Below are 12217 nucleotides of genomic sequence, written 5' to 3'. Positions count from 1 at the left end.
AAATGAGGAATGTAGAAAAGGAAACGAAATTAACAAATTTAATAAATTCATAAGCAAATTTTACACACATATATATTTAAAATATAAATTAATGTGAATTTTATGTTGAATTCTGTTATATGCAATTTTTTCACAATATTATTTTTTCGTTTACATTAATTCAATATTAATCTAAAGAAATAAAGCATAAAAGCTTGATAAGATAAGCACACGGGATAAAAATATATATATTTTTAATTTTAAATATAAAAAACAATTTCAACAAATTTCCTTTCAGGTATAATAATTTCATTCAAGTTTTTAAAAAACCAATTTTAGCATTTAATTATAACACATAAATTATTTAAAACAATTTATTCTAGGGAAGCCTTAAATAAGTCTTTGGAATTTATAAATTGAAATGATTTTATGCTTTATTTCCCCTGATAGTAAAATAAATACTTTGAAAATACATTTGATCAAAAGTATTTCGTAATACAATTGACATATATATATATATATATATATATTCAATTAAATTTTATTATTAAATAAATAATTCCAAGTTTAAAATTAGTTAAATGCGTTTAAAAAATTAACTAATCCAAAAAGTAAATGTGTAATATATTGTTTATAATTGTTTAAAAGTGTTTATGAATTTTTGCTTTTTTATATATACAATTTAAATTATAATGTAAGATAACGAGATTTTTGAACGCATTTAACTATTTTTTTTGCTTTTGATCAGTTGATTCAAGATCTATATCAGATATTTAAACAAAATTTTTAACATTAATGATTGATTTAAAAAAAAAAAAATAACGTTAAAAACATTTTATGCGATTTCCTTGAGAGCTAGCAATGATTGACGCATATACTCATATTGAGTTTTGGCATGTTTTATTTCAAGATCAGCTAATTCAATTAACCTGTAAAAAGATTTATTGTTATTGTTAAAATGAAATTATACATTATAATAAAAGAATTTACCCCTTTTTAAATGCTTGTACACGACGATTACGAAAACTAACTAATTCCTCCTTACCGCAAGCTGACATTGATTCGAATTTCTCGCAAGCTTCGGCTTGTGCAGCTTCAGCCTTTGATTAGTTCGTTGATTGGAAAAAAAAAAAATAAAAAATATAAAATTTTAATATTCAATTAAATAATATGTTTGTTTTTTCAAAAATTAAATACATTTTGCAAGACTTTAACAAAATAAAAAAAGGAAAGTTGAAAACGGATGCAATGTTTTTTACAGTTGCGATATTAATGTACTACAGTTATTTAATATATAATTAGTATTACGATAAACAAAAGCACAAAAATTTATAGGTTATTTTTAGTAAGGCTTATGTGAATCTATAAAATAAAGGCTTATAAATTGGTTTCTATTTCTATTTTTATTCAGTCATCTATATAAATATCGGTGAGGTTTCGAAGTTAATTTCAAAACTTCTCTGAAGTTGAAGTTAAATTTGAAACGTTTCCACAGACGATGTTTGACTTCGAAACGTCTACGAAGTAGAATTTGACTTCGAAACATTAATGATATTGAAGTTCAATTTGAAACATCTCCAAAGGCGATGTTTGACTTCGAAACGTCTACGAAGTAGAATTTGACTTCGAAACATTTTTGAAGCCGAAGTTAACTTTGAAATATCCCCAAACTGGAAACGTCGGCGATATTTATATAAATAACTATAAAGAGGTTTTTCGAAGAGTAATGAACTACAACAATAAAAATTCAATTTATATTATTTTAATTAATTGAATTTTTGGCTGACGATGCAGCTGTTTCGAGTAAATAACTATATAAAAATAGAAATAAAAATCAATTTATAAGCCTTTTTTTAAAGCACAAATATATAAAAAATATGAACTCATAATTACTCTAAATATTTTTAATAAAATTTAAAATATGAATATATACATATACAGTAGACTCTCGATTTAATGATTACCAAAAATAAAGAATACTTTAAATAAGTAGAATATATAATATTTGTAAATAATAAAAATTCCAAAAAAGTCCTCTCTATATTATAAATGTAATATATAAAATACATTCGAAATAACGAAAGGTCTTGACATTATATCTTTTGTTATAACAAGAATCTACCATATTGCAGTAATTATTATTGTTTAGCATTTATATATAGAGTTGTGTGTATATGTATCAAGACGGTTGCTTTCTCACTTGTCAATAAAGTTTCTTTTGATTCGCTATGAAATTTTAGTACAGCATAGGATCTTCACTATGCTATATATAACCTTAGGTAAAATATGTTTGAACAACAATTATACATTTCTACATATACTTTTTTGTGTGGTGTAGTATTTTATTTAAGTCTATTTATTTACTCAAATTTTTTTTCACTTGGTTTAATTAAGTAAATAAATTAAATAATTAATAACATGTTTCCACTGCTGCTTAAATTACTTATGTTAATGAAATTAAACTTAGGTTGTTTACATTGGCATTAGCTTATTTATGCATTTAGTTTGTTTATTTACATTTTGCATATAAAACATATAACAAATATTTCAAATTTTAAAAATAATGCTTGTGGGAAATTTATTTTAAAGGGTTTTATTCGACATTTTTCGGTCTAAATTAGTTGATATATTTATAATGAGCAAAACTATCTAAATGGGATCATTTGAAAAATGGTATAAGTAAGTAAATTTTATGTAAGATGTTAACTTAAATTAACGTGTTCTATTAAGTCCATTAAATATGTCTTTATTTACTACTGATTACTTAAAAATTGTCTTAATCGGACGGTAATACAACTTGAAATTGACACTATTTCATTGGTGATTATAAGTAAAAATGTCGCATTGCGAGTGAAGAAAACTGATAATTCTGGCAATTAAAATACGAGTACCCAAAATAATTATTTTCTAAGAACATATTATACATATGTCTGAAGATTCGCAGTGCAAATTAATTATATTATTCAAAAAATGTACGATAACACGGAAGTTCGAAGTTGATTGCAAATTAAGCAAAAAAACGATTTGGTATCTTTTTAATTAATTTTTACGACTTCATTTGATTTATTCTGGTAGAATGATAATTTTAGGCTCTAAAATTGGCTCATATATGAATAAAGTGATAAAAAAAGAAAGGAATTATCTCTATAATAAAGTCTTTTGCGATGCTTTGGTTTGATAGGAATGTTAATTCTGATACTTAATTTATTAATATTATATATAATATTAAAAATTAATACTTTGTTGTGGTTTATATGCTGAAAATATTATTAAAAGATGCAACTAATATGTGAGTAATGAGTTTTTGTGACATAAATTAATTGATTTTGCCTTGGTCTATATGTGTCTTCAACAAGATGGTGCAACATCCAATACATTTCGTGACACAATGTAGAATCAATAGAACTTATTTAATAACCCTAGCGAATATGAAGTGTTATTATATATCAGTTATAATTAATACAATAAAAATAATAATAAGTATATATTTATATATATTTGCAAACAGGATGTTTCCTAAAAATATACTGTAAGTTCGAATAAATTTTACAAGTTTAAGACATTCTGTGTTTTTCTTCTTTATTACTTAAAGATATAAGATTCTTAAAAAATAATAAGCAATTGATATATGAGAAGTGAATCAAAAAATATATTTGCAGAAATTTTAAGAGTTTTAAATTAAAAAAAAGTTTTTTTAAATTATTGTTGAAAATTATTCAAACCTATCAATTTTAAACTATTGTATTATAATTTATATTATAATTTATCATTTAATTAAATATAAATATCATATCTCAAATATCGTATGAGAATTAAGATCTATGAATGCACTGCTTGTAGGTCATTAACGCTTACAAAACAAGATTTTTTTAAATATCTGGTAAAATTCACGTCTCCAATCTATTATAATTGTTTCCGTTTTTTCGACCAAGGAATCAACTCTTACATTTATTGTACATTGTCAGGAAACAACCCGTATATACGTAAACAAACTGAGCTGAATGCCATTTTAATAAATTATTTAAATATATAGAAAATAAAGATAAGTATATACAAAAATATACAGCATATTATATTTAAATAAATGTATATAAATTGGTTCAGTACATAGTGGTATATAGTATATAATCGGTATATAGTGCTTTAAAATTTGAGATTTTTACATAAAATCATCAGCGAATAAGTCCGTCATTTGTGTGATTATGTGTTAAATTGTGTAATTTAAAATTGCACATATTTATTGGCGCTAGATGGCGTGTGTAATGATGTCTCAAGAATTAAGCTATACGAATAACATTGTGGGGAAAAGTTGCTCAAAATAGCCAATTTAGAATCGGAACGATATTATTCATTAGCAGTACCTAAATTGAAATTATACAAGTCTAAGTATATAATTCTAATTGGCATAGTTTCGTAAGATTGAGTTTAAACACAAACATTAAATTATGTATTCATAGCAATTCTGGCAACTATCTTTTAGCTCACCATAGTCTTACGAAGCATAAAAATCTTTCGAAAAATGATTCATATTCTGGCAAATGTTTTAAAAGCGATTTTCTGGCTTTCAAAAGACGAAATAAAATATATAGCATATCTTTCAGATAATGATAATAAACTATTGCACATTAATAAAGAATTACAAATGATAAAACTTTTGAAAACTCTAAAAGACTTTTGTGCCAAAATATCGATAACCTTTCAAATTGTCTTTCGGTCTTTCTTTCAAACATTTTCGAAGAACTTTTAACTATCTTTGCCAGAATAGTCCTGATAATTGAAGAATTTAATCAAGAACATGTATGTATGTAATACCAAATACATAGTGTGGTGTGACATAAATGAAAATATTATATTTAATATTATTTTACTAAATATTATTATTTAGCAATATCTAAATTAAAGTTATACAAATTAAGGTATATAATTTTGATTGGCATTGTTGGGTTTGGTTGAGTTTAAACACAAATATAAAATTACATATAATTTAAAAATTTAATTAAGAACATATATGCAACACTAAATATATCTTTTGAAACAAATAAAGTACAAAATGCACATGATAACACACAAATGCAACATATACATAGTTGTAAAACATTGTACTATACAGACTTATAGCATTAAATATAAAACAACAATTATACATATATAAATAATAACAAATAAATAATAAATAACATTAAAATAATTTGAACAGGATACGAAAACGAGTAAAAAAAAAGTACCTCTTGCACTTCCAAAGGCTGCACATAGTTCGTTGTAAGCGGATTGAAAAACATTAATTGTTTGCGTTTTAGAGAAGTGATGTTTAACAGTTTTTGAAATTGAAATTAAAAAGTTTATATATAATAATTTTGCTAAACATTTAAATTATTGAAAATAAAAGAAAAGTTCGTAAATATAAAAATGAGAATACTTTATAGAATTATAGAACTAAGAAGAGAAACAAAAGTGACTGAAAAAAAGAAATATTACTATGAAATATAAGAAGCAAATTTTGATTTAAAAAGAAAAGCACCAAAACCTAATAGGTAAATTATTAAAAAATCCCAATTATTTTTGAAAAGTGATTCTTACCGCATGCACATCTTTGTTCTTAGCGCGTACTTTTTCTAAATTACGATTTGCAGTCTCATAAGATGACAAACAACGCAAGCGACGTATAAGTAACGCTTTAGCTGCATCGCTGTCGCGTTGGTAATAACGTAACGTATCACCAAGTTTCAAATCCTGATCACTTGCCACACGTGCCTCCAAATTCTATGCAATAAAAATATATATTATTATCTATATATACTATATAATTATATAAATATTATCAGGACTGTTCTAAAAAATTTGGCAACTATGAGCAGTTAAAGACGGCACACCCTTAACAAAAATGAAAACTTCTCTAATTTTAAGCTTTTAGCATTTACAATATAACTATTTACTTAAACGACATAGCACTTTAATAATTGCAGTTTTCAAATGATGTGGGGACATGATTCCTATTTTTCGAGCTCTCCAACAACGAATTTAGGTTAGGTTAGGTTAAGTGGAGGGAGGAACGTGTTCTCCTCAATTAGCTAAAAAGCCGTTCTGAATCCAGAATTCCTTACAATGGTGGGTAGAAGAATGGTTATGCTAGAATCAAACGGAAGCATTAATAAATGTGAGCATCTGTCTAACGCTGATGCTGGAAATATCATCGAGTGTGTTAAAGAATGGGGCACTCAATAGCTTAGGCCTGGTTTTGAACAGCCCTGAACATAGAACAACAGGTATTCTGATGTCTTGTCTACGAGCGGTGAAAAGACATCATTGTGCACATGTCTATCCTATAGTCCAGTGTCCTGTTAGAACAGATATTAACCTGGATACATCTGAATTGCTTCTGTTTACCAAGTCAAAGGTTCTACATTTTGAGTAATATAGCCAAGTAGCCTTTGATTTGACTGCTGGACGGATTTAAGTAAAGTTGTATATTGTAAGCAACTTCCACTACGCTCTTTGATGATAAACCGTAATGCTCCAGGCATCGAAGCTTAAGGTAAGAAATTTTCACCTAAAAACCACAAACAAGTTTTCGTATCTATCAGTTGTTTATGTTATCAATATAACAATTGTATATATTTTTTGTTACTGTTACTGTAACTTTAAATCCTAATATTTCAAAAACTAACTTATACCGGCACAGAGCGTAGTGCAGAACTTTGCTCAGAATAGGCAACTTCACACAAATCGGCGCACGTCAGAAATAATAAGCTTTCTAACGTGCATAATAGAACAAAGCCCATTTTGCTCACAGACCAAAACGGCCCTAAATAATACAATATATTTAAACAAATTAATGTACCTTGATTTTTTCAAAAATTTCTGCACTTTTAGCACAAAATGTTTCCATACTACCCTTTTCCGCTGTTGATAATTGCATCAATGCATTTGAAATTTTTTGATGACATTCACCCACATCCTTGTGACGTTGTGTCATCTTTTCTGTACGTAACGCTGCTTCACGTAAATGTCCATGATACTCGGTGAGAAATTGTAATTCATTTTCAAAGAAGTCATTGACATCACGTACAATAGCGCCAAACAATATTTCATCGGTGGTCTTGCCTAAAGATTTTACAAAACCGCCAAATATAGCCATTTTCTTTCGTGGTTTTGCGCACAAGTCCTGATTGTACTCAAGAAATACTTTTAAATGCTGATCAACTCGAAAAACAGGATGATTTGCTAAGCGCCGTAAAAATACTTCATGCATAGCTACTGTTTTCTTAAAGGTGGCTAAGTATTCACTGAAGTAAACAATGTTATTGTTTTCATTTAAATATTTAATGTTAGTTAAACAATTAAAACTTACGCTTCCAACTCGGATTTCATTTTCTTGAATTCTTCCTTCGTCATATTACCCTCACCTTCGCCGAGGCGTTGTAGTTTTTCGCGAGATGCATCAAAGTTTGGCCTTGGAGGGCAAGGTGGAATCTAGAGCAAAACATTTTCATTTTGTATTTAAAATTTACAAATAGGTGACAGTTTGACAGTTTGCTATATAAATAAAGTTTTTGATGTCAGCTCAAAAATTAGAAGAAAAAGATATAGTTAAAAATTCTGTCATTTGTGGAGGGATCAACTTGAGTAAATCATTTAATTAAATATGTTATTTAAAGCAGTCAGAGGAAGTCGTAGTAAAAGACCTTGTTGTGTCTACAGTGAGCAAATTGTGGAAGTGACATGACGCTTTTCAGGCCAAGCCAGGGCAAAGAATTGTTAGAACTAGTTAAGTACATAAATACAATATTAGTCGTTTTCATAATTATTTCACCATAACGAAATTAAATGAATAATAATAAATGAAATGACTAATAATAAATGTAATAAATAATAATAAATGTAATAAATAATAATAAATGAAATGAATAATAATAAATGAAATGATTAATAAAAAATGAAATGAGTAAAAATAAATAAAATTAATAATAATGAATGAAATGAATAATAATATATGAAATGAATAATAATAAATGAAATCATTCATAATAAATAAACAATAAGAAATGAAATGAATAATAATATATAAAAAGATAATTAATAAATAAAATAAACAATGATAAATGAAATGAAAAATAATAAATGAAATGATTAATAATAAATAATATAAAGAATAATAAATGAAATAAATAATAATAAATGAATTGAATAATAATGAATAAAATGAATAATAATAAATGAAATTTCATATGTTAAATATATGTTTAAATTTCATATGTTTAAACTTACTATGTAACCAGCATAATCTTCATTCTCTTCAAAGCGATCATGTAACCAAACGAATTCCTCATGCTGTCGCACAACATTGTTGTCTTGCTTCGCGAAACCAGGCAAAGTGGTACGTGTGTGTACTGTAAATTTGACTTTGTCCTTCTCGCTCAAAGCGTCTGAGATCTCCACATGTAAAGTATTATCAGTCATTGCAGCAGGTGTGATTACTGATGATGATGATTCCGATGTGGCTGTGCCGCTACCGTTATTAGTTAAGCCTGCTGCTGTGGAGGGTGAAGCAATATCGGCAATATTCGGACTCAGACCAACACCGATATCGCTACCAGGCAAAGATGGTTCATTTTTAGTTGTTTCAATAACATTCGATTCATCTGTGCCATCCTACAGTTATAAAGTTTTTTTTATTATTTGCAACATTTTAAAAACAAAATGATAAAAACTTTTAAATAAAGTCAACAAATACTAAATCAGACATAATATATAAATTGCATACATAGAAACTTGTATAAATGAATAAATGGACACAAGTATTTTTTCATAACATTAATGAGTTTAATTGAAAAATTGATATTTTGTCGAAAATTTTGCAAGAAAAGAAAAGTTAACAAAATTTTGAACTCCACCCCCGTCAGGCAAAAAATCGACTGCTGTTGCTGTTATTGAAACCGCACAATGACGCCTTTTATTTATTTGTGTACCCAAAAAAGCCGCTACATCAGCATTAAACTGATAAGCATTCAACGGACCAAGTGCATACAGCTACAGCAACAAAGAAAATATTTTTTATGATTTTTCCGTAGTCCACGCCTAACGAACAAAGCAAATTTTGCATTATTTCGTGCTATAGTATTACTTTTAAAATTCAAAAATTAATTTATTGTTAATTTATGTTATATTGCAGCGTTTATTAAATGCAAAATTTTAGTGTAAATTTAAAGTAATAAATTGTTTAGCTGGATAAATTTTTTTACTCACCATAATTTAAATTTTTGTTAGTTTTGTCTTACTTAAATAAGTCGTAAATCTACAAATTTCTTATTCCGCCTAACAATTGGTAGGCAGAGCGTTTAGTTATTTGTAAAAAATACACACTTTTTAATTAAATTTACTTAAAGGAACATAAATATATAGAAAAACTATTAGCACGATCCTTTCTTGTTTAGGAATTTTTAGTAATTTACTTTTAAATAAAGAAAATCAGGTTAATCGGTGATTGCTTATTCTACCGACATTCGCTGAATATAGCTAAAGACTCTCAGCTGATGTCGTCAAAAGAGCACTTTAGTGTTGTAAAAGGTTATACATGTTATACTATTTTAATTTTATACAGCAACTGTAAGTTATTAAGGCCGTGTCTGAGTTCGAGCAAATTGATGGAAATAATAAATTATGTCGATATGGCAGCGAAAATTAATATTGACCAGAATTTCGAGTCGGGTAAATTACATAAAAATTAGGTACATTAGGTAATGAATAAATTTGAAAACTTTTAACCAAAAATAATAAATAAGTGCAATAAATAAATAAATATTAACATAAGTGCAATCCCTAGAAAATTTCAATTTACTTTACCTCAATTTACTTGAACTTGCACACGGCCTAAATTGCCGTTTTGGACATGTCTTTTTTTGTTAGTTTTGTATTTCAAACTAAAGCTATTGGTAGTTCGAATTTAACATTTAGTAAATTAATTTGCACTGCGTGATGTTAATTTGCTAAAGTTAAATATTAACATATGCTATAAAGTTTTTTGCACAAATTTGACACTAACATTTTAGTTATTTAGTACGAGTTTAGCATGCTAAACTCCATAGGAGTGGAAATGCGTTAAAAAGAAACAAATATTATTCAGTTGGTGTTTTCTATTAGTGAATCTGGAATAACTTTTTTAATCGAGATTCACTTTTAGTATAGTTTTTATAATTTTTTGTCAATTTCATTTGACAGATATAAAAGTGTGATTGTTTGTTTGTTTTTAAAATTTGGTTGTCATATTGAAAAAAGATATAAAATCAAAATAATAACAATACAAATACAGATGAATATATATTTTCAAAAATATGTGTTATTGAAAAAAGTATTGTCGAAGATTTTCTGATGAATGTTGTGTACAACTACACAGAAAAAGAAATAAGTGTGAATATTTTAATTCAATTAGTTTATTTACTAATACAAATATGAAAATTTTAGATTACTCCAAAAATGTTCGATTGGGCAACAAAATTTAACAGATCTAGAGTAAATCTACATAGATTCCAAATTTACCAATAAAAAACGCCATGAGAATATATTTAAAGTAATAAAGATATCTTAAATCGGTCCTGAAAATTTTATTTTGACTGCATACAATAAAAATTGAATACAAATTTTACAAAGCTTTGTATTTTAGAAATAAAACCGATTTTTCAAGCTCGTCTATTTGAAAAGGGAATGTATTAAAAAAACTATTTTGAGCAGTTTTTTCCTCAACATTATGTCAATATAATTTAATTTTTGAGATATTAGATGTTAAGGTTGGAGATTTTTATATGAAAATTATTATATAGACAGTCGAGATGCTATCACCTGTTGTTTGTAAATGGAAAAAATGGATGGACAGACGGAATGTGACTGATTTAATTCTTAAACTCAATTAATATCCGATAGAAGTTCTATAAAAAGCAAAATACTTCCTGAGACTTTGGTCTTTCACGGTCACCGTATATAGTTGCGCTTCAGAAAGCACTAGTTTTCAGACTGCCGAATAGTTGAGAACATGTTTTAATAAGCGGTGTACATAATTTGTTTGAAATAATAGGCAGATAATTTGTACTTATAACCATTTAAAGTTAAAATATATTAAAAACCTTATCAATAATATAATTTAAAAAAACATAATACAACTTAAAGTTAAATGATCAAAAACTTGATGTTAAATCAATTTTTGTTTATTTAATTCAATATAAAAAGCATTTTATTTATGGTTAAAAAATGATTACAAACACCACTTATTTGAATATTACTTAAACATAAAATAAATATTGAAAGATTTAATTACAATAATACAAAAATTATTAATTTATTTATATGAAAATTATTCTACGCAAATCTATTTACCAGTAAAAGAAATTATTAATCAAACTTTAGCTACGCTCCACAAAAAGCGCTATGATATTTTTTGTTCGCAAATTTTAAACTTGTAAATTTTATTAACAAATTAAAAAAATATATAAGCATTAATGAGATCTTTGAGCAAATTGAACTATTATTGCTTGTTTTCATTATCACTGGACTTACCACGATATCATTTTCGTCATTTAAATTGGACAATCGCAATAGCTCATGGAATATGGGAACACTTACATGTTGGCATATTGTTTTAAATAATTTCATATTTTATTTATCAAATAAAGTATTATGTGCCAAATAAAATACAGCTTTTGTTAAATGCGACTATAAGTTGTTATTGTTCAAATGACATGCACGTAAAATGCCGTTAGAGAAATTGTTTTATTTTCTTTTAATAAATTTTTTTGATAAATTTCATGAAGGGTATTGCCAACATCTAAAGTTGTTTTTTACTTTGAAATTAAGAATAGCAAATAATAATTTAATTTATTGAAAATAACACTATCATTAATATATCATTTAATATTTATATTATATTACTTTACTTAAATGCTTGCATAAAATTTCATAAATATGCAAAGTTTTCATGGAGAACTATGTTTTAACTTAAAGAATACTGTTATAAAAATGATATAATATTGCTGCCGTATAACAGTTTACGATTTCATTAAAAAAAGTATACCAAACAAATTAAATGCTGATAAGATTAATTTTTTGTAATTAAAAAATTTTAATTAGCTACAGTAAGTTACATCCACAATTTTATGTTAATATAATTAATATAATTTATAAATGCAATTTTAATTTTTTTTCTATGTTTTAAATAATTATGTTTAATAGTAGATTATATATTACAGACGTT

At 26.1% G+C, this 12217-nt stretch overlaps 1 protein-coding gene across 3 annotated transcripts; it reads right to left on the bottom strand.

Moving 5' to 3' along the window:
* Nucleotides 1–635: 635 nt before the first annotated feature.
* Nucleotides 636–11694, bottom strand: LOC119688919 (sorting nexin-32). Of its 3 annotated transcripts, none has more exons than XM_038103592.1 (8): nt 11524–11692; nt 8245–8628; nt 7328–7449; nt 6818–7262; nt 5557–5739; nt 5205–5222; nt 970–1079; nt 637–908 (listed from the first exon to the last, which is right to left on the bottom strand). In XM_038103592.1, the coding sequence occupies exons 1-8, from the start codon at nt 11617–11619 to the stop codon at nt 815–817; spliced, it is 1452 nt and encodes a 483-aa protein (XP_037959520.1). In that variant the 5' UTR covers nt 11620–11692; the 3' UTR covers nt 637–814. The 3 variants fall into 3 exon arrangements, with proteins under 3 accessions (XP_037959521.1, XP_037959520.1, XP_037959522.1); XM_038103594.1 differs by lacking the exon at nt 11524–11692 and adding an exon at nt 9223–9485 and having other exon boundaries at nt 639–908; XM_038103593.1 differs by lacking the exon at nt 5205–5222 and having other exon boundaries at nt 636–908; nt 11524–11694.
* Between the last annotated feature and the right edge of the window lie 523 nt (nt 11695–12217).

The sequence above is a fragment of the Teleopsis dalmanni genome, chromosome X (genome assembly GCF_002237135.1).
Source record: "Teleopsis dalmanni isolate 2A chromosome X, ASM223713v2, whole genome shotgun sequence".
Classification (NCBI taxonomy): domain Eukaryota; kingdom Metazoa; phylum Arthropoda; class Insecta; order Diptera; family Diopsidae; genus Teleopsis; species Teleopsis dalmanni.
This window is presented reverse-complemented; position numbering and strand designations above follow the sequence as displayed.